Genomic DNA, 15574 nt, shown 5'->3' with positions numbered 1-15574 from the left:
GTGTATTAGAAGAAAATTCAACTACGATACTGTACTAAAACCAGCATTAGAAATACAAAAGGTCGAAGAAGTCAAAATAACTAAACACGTAATATTATCCAAAACTTGAGTACTGCATCAACATATTGCTAATTAATTTGCATGTGATCTTCATCTATGTGTGTAATCTTGACCTCTAACCAATCCCAAACATGTGTGCTGCTGTTGACGACAACACAGCAGGTGTGTTTGCGGCACATGGAGACGAGCATCACGCGCACACGAGCGGGAACGCCCACCGCCGGCCGACTCACCGATGACGAGGGTGGTGATCTGATCCTTGGCGGCGCCGTGCTTGTTCTTGACCTCGCAGATGAAGGTGGTGTTGACGGCGTCGTCCACCTTGCTCACCGTCAGCTTGTTGCCGTCCACCAGCACCGAGTCTGGCAGCGGGCCCGAGGCCCTGGAGGCGGATGAGGAGAGGACAGGATGGAGAGAGCGTGGGAGGAGAATGAAGGGAGATAAAGTAGAGAGGGATTGAGAAGAAATTCTCACGTACAGTACAGACACGATGCGCGCCATCTGTGCGTTGAGGATGCTAAAGATGCCCTCATTGCCAACTCTTGCCACTATTGAGATAAAGTTAAAGCTTGACTTTGACAGAACTACTAGTATACAGACGCACATAGGTGCAATAATAAAGGGTGCAACCATTTCTTCTTAAAAAGACATTACAAACTTTTTTCTTAGTGTTTTTTAGGGGGTTTGAATATATTTTATCGTCTTTCCATGCATTTGTGTGGAGTGTTTTGAGTTACGTGCACGGTCACAAAATGAATTAACTCTTAAATTGATGCCTGAATTTACAGTTGAAAAATTGCTGTCCATAAACCATTGGTGAAATACATACTGTAAGTATATGGCGGAAAACACAGACAAGACCGAAAAAGCAGTTTCTGCTCTTGCACTCCTCTTTAAAAGAAACTGCTTTATTTTAAGCCAAAACAACTGTTGTGTTTGATCGAACAATATGTCTATTTGCTGCCATAGCAGATTCATGGCGCATTAAGCCACCAAACTATTTTTAATTTGACCGTTTTACCCTGGAAACCCCCGTTTACAGACGTTGCAAAAACGTTTTTGTTTCAACCCAGCCATGAAAACGAGGTAAGTAATTATATTTATTATTCAAAATGGCTGTCATTTTTAGGTTAGAATCATTAATTGATGTCTATTATTTCGTTCAAAAAAACAAAAGGACTTTAAAAAATTATTCACTCGCATCTTTTAAACTTTTTTAAAAATTACATCACAATGAAAAAAATGGCGTCTGTAAAAAAGTCACGGATATCTACCTCATAACTATCGCTAAATTTTTTTTTTTGTTACTGTCACATTTTCCCTGATATGTTCCATGATAAATAATCGATCCAAAGAAAGAAAAAAAAGAAAAAAGAAAAAAACGTTTAAAAGGGTAAATATATGGAAGAAAATAAAGAAAATCTTGACCACTCCTTGTTGTCTGTGATTTCTGCATCGCAACCCTTGTTATATTACCATGTTTCACCCATAAAATCTAAAAAAAAATCCAGCTGTGGCCATTCACAGCTGTGTCTTGACACTCAGTGATATATGCGACATGGAGCTTTTGGATCGAAACAAGGTACCTTGCCTTCCATAATTATTCGCACCCCTGGTGTTAATACTTTGTACAACCCCCTTTTGCCAACAAAACAAGGTCTGGGGACTGAGATGGCCATGGGAGGAGCTTGATTTTGTGTCTGGTGAACCATTTCTGTGTAGATTTGGCCATATGTTTAGGGTCATTGTCTGGCTGAAAGACCCAGTGACGACCAATCATCAGCTTTCGGGCAGAGGGCAACAGATTTTGATTTAAAATGTCCTGGTATTTCAAAGCATTCATGACGCCATGCACCCTAACAAGGTTCCCAGGGCCTTTGGAAGCGAAACAGCCCCACAGCATCACTGACCCACCCCCATACTTCACAGTGGGTATGAGGTGCTTTTCAGCATGCGCATCTTTCGTGGCACGCCAGACCCACTTAGAATGTTTGTTGCCAAGAAGCTCAATCTTGGTCTCACACAAAAATACACATGGTCCCAGGCTTCAACTGGGTCCGTGTGCTTTGGTCAGATGAGACCAAGGGTCGAGCTTTTTACAGGGGTGCTAACAATTGTGACGCACAATATTTGATGTCAAATAATTTTTTCTTTATGTGGGATTTTTTCCCCATTGACTGAACAACGTGCATATCAGACAATTTTGAAAGTTGGCCAAATTGGCGGTCTCAGAGCGGAACTTCAAGTCATTTGGGTGTTTTCTGCCATAAATATGAAAATAAATATGAAAAATATGAAAATAAATATGAAAAATTATGCTGAAAATTACAGCTAAAAATGTGAAAATCCTAAAATAATCCTAAAATAATTAAAAGATAAAAAAAAGAAATAAAAGTAAGTATAAAAAAATCAAATAAATTAAAGGAATTTCTTTATATTTTACATTTACAGTAGTACCTCGACATACAAATTGAATTCGTTCCAGGTCCTGGTTTGTAAGTCGAAATGGTCGTATGTCGAGTGGGATTTCCCCATATAAATATATTATAATTCGATTAATTCGTTCCACAGCCCAAAAACCTACGAAAATCCTTAATAAATACTTTACAATTACAAATAGCAATTACACATAGCAAAACAAATAAACTATACATACAAATCGGAATAATAATAATATGCAGTAATTTTTGGACTATAAACCGCTACTTTTTTCCCTCATTTTGAATCCTGCGGCTTATAGTCTAGTGTGGTTTATTTGTTGATTTATTAAGGTTAATACGGAAACACTTTATTTGACAGTGGCATCATAAGACTGCCATTAAAACGTCATAATTATGAAATGACACTATCATGAGGATTAATGAATGCTTATTATGGCAAATTATGTCACTAACTCCATTTATGTCCAGCTTGGATCTTTCACTCCCATTCAAAAGTAAGATAATTTGCCAGATGACGCAAAGTGACATCTGTCATAAGCATTCATTAATGCTCATGGCAGTGTTATACCATAGTTATGATGGTCTTATGATAGTCTTATGGCACCAGCGTCAAATAAAAAGATCCAAATACCATAACTAGCAATTATTGAAACAACTAGAACATTAGCTGAAGAAATAGTTAGCACAGAACATGAATTTTGATTGTAATTTACATCTGTAGCACTGTTATGCATGCTAGGAGAAATGTTGGGCGACAACAGTGTTGCTAGCAGGTGGCAGCAGATGTTGACTGTCTCCCACAAGGGAGCAGTGATGGCCAAATGAAGCTTCTTGAAGCAATGAAGCTTTGATCTTTCATGGGGTTTTGGTCTTATGGCAAGTTTTATGATGCCGCCGTCAAATAAAGTGTTACCGGTTTATATCTTTTGTTGTAAATAGTGAGGACAGCTACGGCTTATCTTCTAGCGCGGCTTATCTATGAACAAATTCCGTTTCCGCGTCAAATTTGGTGGGTGGCGGCTTATAGTCCAAAAATTACGTCAATAATAAAAATGTAACGGATCAGGTTCTAAAATGGCAGTTGTGTTTTGAATGCTGTTCCTGAACGCTCCGTGTGACTGACGAGAGAGAGAGGTGCGGTTAAGTGGGACGTTTTTTTTTTTCCCCATGTTGTTATTGGCGTCGGCTACGGCGGACAGTAGGAGACCGGCCATCGTCTAGCCAGTTCACTCACATGCACACCACGCTCATATTTTCTATCATTTCATTCTTAATTTTAATGGTAAGCGTCACCTTTTTCTTTTCACCACCTACACTAGTCTTCTTGGGACTCATGTTGATTTTTCTCACGAGAAAATCCGCCGTGCGTCCGTCTTGCGGGAAATCAATGAAATTGTGACGCTTTCATAAATCAAATGTATTTCGAGCATGTCGACATATAACGAGTAAAATTTTATATTGGATTTTGAAAGGAGCGTACATCAAGGTATCCCTTTAGTAAAAAAAAAAAAAAATAAATAAAATTATATTTTCCAATTTTCTTCTGTTTTTAACATTATATCACATCTTTTAATTTATTTATTAACTCATTTGATCACTGCCAACCTATCGCCGTCAATGGCAAAGAATTAATTATAAGTTCAACAATCAAGGGTTAAGGCACCTCATTACTCTTGTGATGTAGTTTGCACTCTCAAAAATTTACCTGAACAAAACATGGCCGTTCAACAGTATGTTTAAGAACTTGAAAAGTTTTTTTTTTTTTTTGCTTACTTTTTGTTTGAGTCCTGAAGAGTTTTGAAACTATAAAAAACTAATTTCTTCACTATATTCCATATTTTACGCACTAAAAGGCGCACCGGAGGATAAGGCACACCTTCAGTGAATGGCCTATTTTAAAACTGTTTTGATATATAGGGCTCACAACATTGTAAGGCGCAGTAGTAGTGGTAGTAGTAGCAGTAGTGGTAGTAGTAGTAGTGGCTGGGGTTGCGTTATACATTCATGTCATGCCATGATTAACCAAAATTGATCCATATACAGTGGGGCAAATAAGTATTTAGTCAAACACCAATTGTGCAAGTTCTCCTATTTGAAAAGATTAGAGAGGCCTGTAATTGTCAACATGGGTAAACCTCAACCATGAGAGACAGAATGTGAAAAAAACAAAAAAAAAACAAACAGAAAATCACATCGTTTGATTTTTGAATAATTTATTTCCAAATTAGAGTGGAAAATAAGTATTTGGTCACCTACAAACAAGCAAGATTTCTGGCTGTCAAAGAGGGCTAACTTCTTCTAACGAGGTCTAACGAGGCTCCACTCGTTACCTGTATTAATGGCACCTGTTTTAACTCATTATCAGTATAAAAGACACTTGTCCAAAACCTCAGTCAGTCAGACTCCAAACTCCACTATGGCCAAGACCAAAGAGCTTTCGAAGGACACCAGAGACAAAATTGTAGACCTGCACCAGGCTGGGAAGACTGAATCTGCAATAGGTAAAACACTTGGTGTAAATAAATCAACTGTGGGAGCAATTATTAGAAAATGGAAGACATACAAAACCACTGAATATTTCCCTTGATCTGGGGCTCCATGCAAGATCTCACCCCGTGGCGTCAAAATGATAACAAGAACGGTGAGCAAAAATCCCGGAACCACACGGGGGGACCTAGTGAATGACCTACAGAGAGCTGGGACCACAGTAACAAAGGCTACTATCAATAACACAATGCGCCGCCAGGGACTCAAATCCTACACTGCCATACGTGTCCCCCTGCTGAAGCGAGTACACGTCCAGGCCCGTCTGCGGTTCACTAGAGAGCATTTGGATGATCCAAAAGAGGACTGGGAGAATGTGTTATGGTCAGATGAAACCAAAATAGAACTTTTTGGTAGAAACACAGGTTCTCGTGTTTGGAGGAGAAAGAATACTGAATTGCATCCGAAGAACACCATACCCACTGTGAAGCATGGGGGTGGAAACATCATGCTTTGGGACTGTTTTTCTGCAAAGGGACCAGGACGACTGATCTGTGTAAAGGAAAGAATGAATGGGGTCATGTATCGAGAGATTTTGAGTAAAAATCTCCTTCCATCAGCAAGGGCATTGAAGATGAGACGTGGCTGGGTCTTTTAGCATGACAATGATCCCAAACACACAGCCAGGGCAACGAAGGAGTGGCTTCGTAAGAAGCATTTCAAGGTCCTGTGGTGGCCTAGCCAGTCTCCAGATCTCAACCCCATAGAAAATCTGTGCAACAGTGTGTGAAAAGCTTGTGAAGAGTTACAGAAAACGTTTGGCCTCCATTATTACAAAGTGTTAAGATGAACTTTTTGTATTGACCAAATACTTATTTTCCACCATGATTTGCAAATAAATTCTTTAAAAATCAAACATTGTGATTTTCTGGGTTTTTTTGTTCCACATTCTTTCTCTCATGGTGGAGGTTAACCCATAGTGACAATTACAGGCCTCTAATATTTTCAAGTGGGAGAACTTGCACAATTAGTGGTTGACTAAATACTTATTTGCCCCACTGTATAAGGTGCATCGGATTGCAAGGTGCACTGTCTTTTTTTGAGAAAATTGAAGGCTTCAAGTTGCCCTGATAGTGTGGAAAATACATACCCATTGCCCTACTATTTTATGTACAATAATTAAATTATTATTATTATTAAAATTTTAAATAAATAATTCTATGTATTAGGAAGATGTCTAGCCTATAAATCTGAGGTCATTGTTAAGGTGTGAGTGACCAAATCGATTGCATCTTACGCGGTCCAGGTGACAGTAGTGGGCTGCGGGTTGCCCTCGGCCGTGCAGACCAGCGTGGCATCCGAACGGCCCATGTACCAGTTGTGGTCGTAGCCCTCGATGGAGACGGAGGGAGGGTCTGAAGGGAAGAGCATCAAACAATGAAACAATTTTTTGTCATGTAAAATATGAGCCTTGATTCAATAAAGATTAGGAAACGCTGTTCTAATACATATGTTATGTAAATATCATGGTTTTCGTGCAGTAGACATGTCTTTTTCGCTTAATTGGCTGAAGAGAGAATTTCACATCTTTGCATTGAGCATTAGCGGCGAGGTCGACGCCATCAGCGACCTCGTTTTAATCCCTTGTAAATTAAAAAGACATTAAAAAGGATTAGATATGAATTTGTAGTCGGTTGTTTTAATCCTAAAAGTTTACATTTTAGAGGGCATATATTAACAATAAGGTAATTTTTGTTCATTTGACAGCATCTGAAAATACCGCCTTTTAACTTTCCCAAATTATAATTTATCCAATAAGAGTTGCTTCATGCGAGTTAGCACTGTAACTCTAACACAAGTTTAATCCTAAAATAGTTTCATTCCAATCCATTAAATACATTTTGCCTTATTAAACAATAGGGATGTCCCGATCGCATTTTTTGCACCCGAGTCAGAGTCACCTGATTTCGAGAATCTACACCTGAGCCCTGATTTGATTAAAAAAAAATATATATATTATTTGGTAAGTTCCAAACATGCTGCTGTCCCAAAGTGCCAACTTCATAATGTGAATGTTTTAAACAAGAATAACGTAGAAAAACTTTATTAAATGCTTCATTGAGTGAGTCCACTGAAATCCATTCACTTATTTGAACAAAAATTCCAAACATCTTACACTCAGAGGTGGGTAGAGTAGCCAGAAATTTTACTCATGTAAGTGTAGCTTTACTTCTAAATAATATTACTCAAGTATATGTAAAAGTAATCATTCAAAAATAGTAAAAGTAAAAGTATAAAATTAGTCATTGAAAACAATACTCAAGTAATGAGTAACATTGTGAGTAAGTGCTTATAACAGGGATCTCCAAACTTTTTCCTGTGAGGGCCACATAACTCTTCCCTTCTCTGATGAGGGGCCGGGGTCAGTTTGTTCCAGAAAAAGTGTGACGATTGCAGGACTGCCTAAATGTAAAAATGTAGTGTTTTTCAGAAAGCCACAATCAAATAACCCTTTCTGGATTCTTCACGGAACAAAAGTAAATAAAATAATATAATATAATATAATATAATATAATATAATATAATATAATATAATATAATATAATATAATATAATATAATATAATATAATATAATAACACTATTAATTAAATAGATAATAACCAAATAACCCTCTCTGGGTTCTTCACAGAAAAAGCCAGGAAATAAATAACACAAGAAAATTTTTTTTTTTTTTTTTTTTTTTTAAATTCTTCAGGGGGACGGACCAAATGTGGAGGCCGGCCATAGTTTGGGGACCCCTGGCTTATAATGTCTGATTAAAAAAAAAATAGTAATGGTGTATTTTTTTTCTCAGCACAACTTTATCTATATAAATTGTAATGATTATACTGTAGTATAACCTATTACTGTACATGACCATATTAGGCCAAAAAGATGACATAAAAATCATCGAATTCAGACCATAACAGCATGAAACATCACCCGTCCAAAGTGCATGAATGCCCTCGAGTGGAGAAAAAACTTCTGATTGGTATAACGGAGTCATGTGGATATTGTTGCAACGTCTCATTGGTAAAACAAAGACTAAACTGAGACTAAAAAACTACATAAGAAGTACATTTTTCTAAAAAGTTACTCAAGTAAATGTAACAGAGTAAATGTAACAGAGTAAATGTAACGCGTTACTACCCATCTCTGGTTACAGTACTGTACTTATTACACTCTTCTTCTTATACTCTTCTGCTTTTTCCGGGAGTGTTGCGGAGTATAAAACTGTAACTAATTACTTTTTTGAAGTAAGATTAACAACACTGCGTACAAAGATAGATGGATACCCGATTCAATTTAACTAAGAAGACAAGTTGTGAAATTTCATGCTTCAGTGCCATTGACGGAGCTATTGTCTGGAGTCAAAATGGAATAGATGTCTTGCGCCGTCAGTGGCAGCCCATAAGTTCAATGAGTGCCCTGGAAGGTTTTATTTTATTTTCCTTTTTTTATAATTCGTGCATAAAATGTGTGTGGCAAACAATTATGTGTCATTGTGACTGTCATAATTTTTACAACACCAAAATCAGTGATGGGTGTCTTGTAAGTTTGCCTGTGCATTACTTACACTCTACAGACAGCCTTAAATGGTGCGTCCAGGTTTTGTCCTGCGTGCGTTGGTCCACCATACACGTGACCTCCCGGCCATCGTCTGCAGGCGTGGGCACTAGCCGGTACTCGCTGCGCACCGTGACCGTCCCGTCGGGCCCGTTGGTGCTGCTGGTGGTGTGGTTGCCGCCCACTGACGATAGCCACTTGATGGTTGCCGCCGGCTTGGCGTCGGCCGCCTGGCACTGCGCAACCACTGCCGCCTTGGTGCCCGCCTGCACTGTCACGACGTTGGCAGAGTTTTTGGGTTTGGCTGAAGGAAGAAGAACAAAAAGACAGGGATGAGAGGGGGGATGTGCCTGTATGAGATTCTGACAGCATGTAGCCTTAAGTCCTTAAGTAACCTTAAGTCAAAATATCACGGTTTCACGGTGTTTCAATTACAGCTCTAAAATGTGTTACTCTGACATATCTGGCTTAAAAAAATATTAATAATAATAATTAAAAAAAAAAACATTTTTTCATTGAAGAAACATGGACCTTAAGTGTAATGTGGAGTTCAAATAAATAAAAATACGTATAAAATAATTGAAATTTTCTAAATAAAATTAAAAATAAATGCAGTCCTTTAGGTGAGTGTAACCTACATACACAGCTCTACATTATTACCAGCAGAACAAAAATAATTGAATTATTTTCCATAAAAAGCACGTGTGTATGACTCGTATCATGTTTACATTGTACACACACTCTCTTTCTCAACACAGACAATTGCCAGAGAGAAAAAAACAACAAACATTAAACACGCTGGAGGTAACTCTCGTAGCTGGTAGGTAACGTTCATGACAGTGTTTAATTTTGTATGAATTCGAAATCATATTGGAGGTATTGCCTCCTTGGCAGCCACCCTCCGCAAACATGTCGATTGGCCCTCCTTCTCTAAGCAGCGGCCGTCTGTAACTTTTATGTAGCCGAAGTATTCCCATACCAGCGATTTTCTTAACTTCGATTGGGGGGGGGGGGGGGTTCAGGAGTTTCACCTCCTCCAGCCATCGTGTAACACAGCTGACTCACTCACAGAGCTACAACCGGTGGGGGACGGTTGAGCCTTGCAGCCACAAGCGAGGGATTTCTCCCTGTATTTTTGGGACATAAAAAAAAAGCGAGTACCGTAGGGTCGATATGATGGAAAATTTTTGCGGTTTTGAAACCGTGACGTTTTCATACCACGGAAACTTCCTTGATACTGGTAATCAGCACATGTTTAGATGAGAGTTGGATTACAAAAGTGGCCTCAAAAAACTGTATTTGATTTGTCATAACTCAAAAACTTGTATCTCAATCAAAACAAAACAAAAAAATCCAAATTAACCACTAAAAACGATTTGCCTTGGTTCAAAAGTGAAGAAGGAGGAGCCCGTCAACAATGGCCCCTCCCACACCACTGACACCACTCAAGCCTTAATGGTGCTCCAAAGTCACCTCATTGTTTCCTTCACAATGTAGATGACAGGGGAAAAAAGTCCAAGTGGGTTTTATCTGAGTGACATTTTGGACATCAAGTAATGACTTTCGACATCAGGAAAGGGCTGAAGATGAGCACATGACACCACAATGTGCGTCCCTCCAAAAGAGCTGTCAATCATCTGGCAAATGTCACGCTATTTGGTTTGGCCACCAGATGCATCTCCCTGCATTGCAGCATTTCATTTATTCAATCTGCCGCTCCCCTGGAATGACTTGCCGGCCTTTCTTTATGTGCATCAGATTGTGTCTGAAAGGTTTTTGATGATTCCCGAGCGTCTGGCGTATTGAGGCAGTCGGAATATCAGCGTGTCCCAGGTCACTCTGGCCTACGCTGTCAAAACTGAAATAGGACGCTCAAACCTTCAGGTAACTGGGCAAAACAACTTTAAAATAAAATCTTTTACATTGAAAAACTGATTTACCATATATTTTGGAGTATAAGTTACACTCGAGTACGCATTTTCTGAATTATAAGTACACATTACCTGTGTATAAGTTGCACCAGAGCAATAAGCTAAATAAGCGTATGTTAACTTAGTATGTTAACAGATATTCAAAACTATACCAGTAACAACACAACTTAGACAACTTCTTTTTTTTCGCATGCCTAGGCAAACTATGAACGCAAAGTACAGTGGTACCTCTACATACGAAGTTAATTCGTTCCAGGACCCTGTTTGTAAGTCGAAATTGTTGTATGTCGGGCAGGATTTTCCCATAAGAATACATTACAATTCTATCAATTTGTTCCACAGCCAGAAAACCTACACTAAATCCTTAATAAATACTGCTGGTACTATTGCAAATAACAATTACACAGAGCAAAACAAATAAATTATGAATAAAAAATAGGAATGATAGTATAATAATATTAATAATAATACCTGTTATAATGCAACAAACGTTCTAATGTGGACAATTTGTATTGCGTAGTGTAACGGAACACATCGCGTGGCTGACTTGACAACGCGTGATAGAGGCCTTTTTACTTTCACTTTTCATGTTCAGCTGGAGCGGAGAGTAGGCATGTTGTGTTGCACAAGTTCTGAAATAAATGATTACCTGAAACCTGACGAAGCTGGCGATTTTTTGGCATTTTACAATCATAATAATAACGTCCAACACATGCGCACATCGTTTAATCGCGGCGAATACTTACTATTTGTGATTTTATTGAGTTTTTTGTTGCCTTGAAATTAGGGGTGCGCGATATCCATTTTTTGAAACCAATACCAATATCGATAACTTCCTGCTCCTCAAGGCCGATACCGATACGATAACCGATATATATATATATATATATATATATATATATATACACATACATACATATTAGGGCTGTCAAAATTATCGCGTTAACGGGCGGTAATTATTTTTTTAAATTAATCACATTAAAATATTTGACGCAATTAACACACATGTCCCGCTCAGACAGATTTAAATGACAGTAGAGTGAAATGCCCACATGTTAATTGTGTTTTATGGAGTTTTGCCGCCCTCTGCTGGCACTTGGGTGCGACTGGTTTTATAGGCTTAAGCACCCATGAGCATTGTGTAAGTAATTATTGACATCAACAATGGCGGGCTACTAGTTAATTTTTTAATTGAAATTTTTACAAATTTTAAAACGAAAACATCAAGAGGGGTTTTAATATAAAATTTCTATAACTTGTACTAACAGCTATCTTTTAAGAACTACAAGTCTTTCTATCCATGGATCGCTTTAACAGAATGTTAATAATGTTAATGCCATCTTGTGTCTTATCTTTCCATTCCAACAATAATTTACAGAAGATTTATGGCATATTTTATAGATGGTTTGAATTGCGATTAATTGCGATTAATTACGATTAATTAATTTTTAAGCTGTAATAACGCTGTAATTAAACTAACTTAAAAATTTTAATCGTTTGACAGCCCTAACACATATATATATAATTTGTTTAATTTTTCAATGTATATTCACCTGAATTTTTGAACACCTGTAGGTCAAAATACTAGCGGTGGATTCAGCATAGATTTGCCTTTGACCTAACCAGAATTTTCATGATGACATGAACATTATTATAATGAACAAAACAAAGAACAGTTTTGACGTCAAATAAAGTGCTCATATTAATTTTTTCAAATAAATATAATTTGAGTCAGTCACAATCAATCGGTCAATATCATTGATGATGTCTTCCCCTGAAAAATGAGCACTGATCTAAAACAAACATAAACCCAACAGGTATTATGCTTTGTCAGCAGATAAAACATTTGGTACAACAGGAGAGGAGACTTTTGTCATCTTGGTCCATGAAACAACTTTCTTAACCTGGCAATTATAGGACAGCAAGCCTATCAATAACCAAAAGGTCTCTCAAGAACTAGTAAACATAACACTGTAAAATGCAAACATTTGCTAATTGCCATAGTAAGGTTTATAACTCGGTGAAAGAAAAACACGGCCTCTAGAACAGTAACAAAACTTTGCATACCGGCAAAACAGGAGTGGAAACAAACGCACACATCCCAATCCACCAACACCGTGCCAAAAATATTGTTAATAGGCCCTATAATATATAATGTTATCGGATTTATTGGGACGACGTCATAATTCCTATCATCGGACCGATAATTATCGGACTAATAATTATCGTGCACCTCTACTTGAAATACCTTATGCGTGTGTTTCCCTCTCATACTTTTAAGCATTGTGTTTTATTGTGGTAGCTTTAAAGCAGATTGTTAATCTGTTGATCACATTTACTCACATAGCGTATTTAAACCACCCTTATTTGATATTACTAGACTTAAGTATTTTCTTAGGGCATAGACTTCATAATATATTGACGGGACACAGGGTGCGGGGCTGATTAATAGGGGGCCTATCTTCGTCAAAGCTGACTGAGTGGAAACACAAAGAGATTTTTACGTTGAAAATTCTTAAATGCTTAAATCCCTGAATTCTTTATAGATATGGACGTAAAACAGTCGCGATTCTTGGTTAAAAGCAAAAACAAACAAAAAAACGGGCAATTAGCATTTATTTTACGTAAATATGTCGAATGTGCTGCTAGTTTTAAGCCACTATGGCAGCGCCTTATCACCACAGAGAGCTTTTTACGTTGAAAATTCTCGTGAATAAATCCTTAAATCCCTTAATTCGTTATAGATATGGAAGTAAAACACTCTCGATTCTTGGTTAAAAGCAGAAAAACGGGCAGTTAGCATTTATTTTACGTAAATATGTCGAATGTGCTGCTAGTGTATTAGCCAGTGTGGTGTCGCCTTATCACCAGACAGAACTTTTTACGTTGAAAATTCTTGTGAAAAAATGCGTAAATCCCTGAATTCTTTATAGATATGGACGTAAAACAGTCTCGATTCTTTGTTAAAAGAGCAAAGAACTGGGCGGTTAGCATTTTGTCTCGTCTCATAATGTCTTTCCTGTTCAGTTTGCTTTTGCTGCTCGTTTTGCGAATTATCGACAGTGCAATCATGCTCATTTATGTTCCTCTCGGGTTCAATTGAAAGGGTTAAACATATGACATGTTTATGTCGTTAGAGTAATACTCTGGAATTGCGGCAGCGTAACCATGTGATGTCACCGCCCTGCAACGTCCGCAACAATACAGACCTACTAGTTAATTTTACAAATTGTATAGAAACGAAAACATCAAGACAGGTTTCAATATCAAATTATTTTAGGTCATAATAGCGTTTATCTTTTAAGAACTATTATCTTTTAAGATCTTTTAAGAAGTTTTTCTATCCGTGTATCCCTTTCAGTAATTAGCTCCATCTAGTGTTGAAATTAAGAAGTGGAACGGAGTGAAGAATGAGCAAAAGCTTCTTGTGCTGGCCATATTCAATTGAATTTTTTTCATTTAAACTGATCGGGGGACATAGTTTGGACACCCTGCTGCAAGCCAACGATGCAGCAAAAGTGAGGATAAAACCCACTTTTTCGGAAAGTGAAAAAGTGCCAAATGAGAAGACGGGAGAAGTATAGCTTTCCTCGAAAAAGAAAGCCGAATTAAAGAGTCAACTTCAACAGTCCTCTAAAATGTTTTCTTTTTTTTTCTATCATCGGTTCCACAGACCAAGCCCTCGATGCGTAATTTGTGCTGACAGGCTCACAAATGAGGCAATGAATCTTCGTAAAGCAGGATTCTGTGCAATGACGATGGCCAAAACAAAATTAGCGAGTAGACTGGACCTACAGTAAGTGAAATCCCTGGGGTGTCATTGTCTCCAATTACCCCAAGACGGGACTGGCTTGTTAAAAACGGGCTCAGGGATCCTAGTAATTCGGATTATTGGAGAGTTGTATTTTGAATAAGGCAGATCACGTTAACTGCAAGAGAAGTAAGTCATTAATTAATGGACACCGTTAAACATTTTCATCGCGTGTTACCATTAGAGCTACCAGGAAGAAGTTGAATTATTTCATTTTGTGTCCTCATTTGCCCAATTTTTTTTTGCCCAAGATTTAAAGCACCATGTTTTGCCATTCATGATTCCCTTGCTTTTTACTACCGTCTTGGTTATATATTTAAAGTAGTATCGTATCAGTAGCAATGTACTTTATTCAAATGTAGCATAGTAATCAGAATTTTAATATTGAGGCAACACTACTTTATGTAGAACTGATCTGTTGCGGTATGAAAAAAAAAAGATTGAAAAGTGCAGGTCTAATGGATGAATCATAAGCACATTTAATGCAAATGCACTGCTTTAAAACCTTCCTGCGACACCTTTTTTCCATCTCAAGCCTGGTCTCTGACATTTCGCTTGTTGATCCGTGCACAATGGATGTCAGGCAGTGGGGGGAATCAGTGCCATCTAATTCCTCAGACGGATGAGAGAAGTGGAAGGTATACTGGATCGGATATGGCGTCACAAAGGAGATGCTTGTGTTTGTTGCTGAGCTCTGATTGGACGAGAAAAAGTCCATCCACAGATGCGCTGTATCTGCGTGTTTCAGAAATTCTGTTTAAAGGCTGCTGATGTCATAACACTGTCCCAGTTGGAAGACTCCTTCAAATGCAACCTTTTTGAAGGATACACGAAGGGGAGATGGTTACTCACAGTCACTCTTACCCCACCATACTCTAGGTCGCAAAAAATTGCTTTTTGCCTGGCAACGTGAACATTTCTCTTTATATTTTGCATTCATTTCTGTCATATTTCTCTGTTATGTGAAGGCTTATAGATACATACCAAAAGTTCCAGTAGTGCAAACAACCTTGGGGAGTCAGTGACTACAGCTAAAATGAGTCATTCCCAGAAATGTTGGATAAGTATCGACATGCTAAATGACATCATGGACTACGTTTTTCTTCTTCCTAATAATAACAACCATTATAAAATCCATCCATTAGCACAACGGATTCTCAGAAAAGGGGCATTTTGTCCAAGAGGAAGCACTTATCTTGAAGTACATAGGTACAGTTACATACGATTCTTCATCATCAT

At 37.9% G+C, this 15574-nt stretch overlaps 1 protein-coding gene across 2 annotated transcripts in view; it reads right to left on the bottom strand.

Annotated features, from left to right (window-relative positions):
• The window catches only part of pvrl2l (PVR cell adhesion molecule related 2 like), a 487014-nt gene that overhangs the window by 202306 nt on the left and 269134 nt on the right, over window positions 1–15574 (bottom strand). For both annotated transcript variants that reach the window (XM_057827935.1, XM_057827936.1), the window contains exons 4-6: window positions 8604–8897; window positions 6283–6400; window positions 294–442 (exon numbers count right to left, since the gene is read on the bottom strand). In XM_057827935.1, the coding sequence (XP_057683918.1) occupies window positions 294–442; window positions 6283–6400; window positions 8604–8897 (561 nt within the window). The remainder of the gene's footprint in view (window positions 1–293; window positions 443–6282; window positions 6401–8603; window positions 8898–15574) is intronic.

The sequence above is a fragment of the Corythoichthys intestinalis genome, chromosome 22 (assembly GCF_030265065.1).
Source record: "Corythoichthys intestinalis isolate RoL2023-P3 chromosome 22, ASM3026506v1, whole genome shotgun sequence".
Taxonomy (NCBI): Eukaryota; Metazoa; Chordata; class Actinopteri; order Syngnathiformes; family Syngnathidae; genus Corythoichthys; species Corythoichthys intestinalis.
This window is presented reverse-complemented; position numbering and strand designations above follow the sequence as displayed.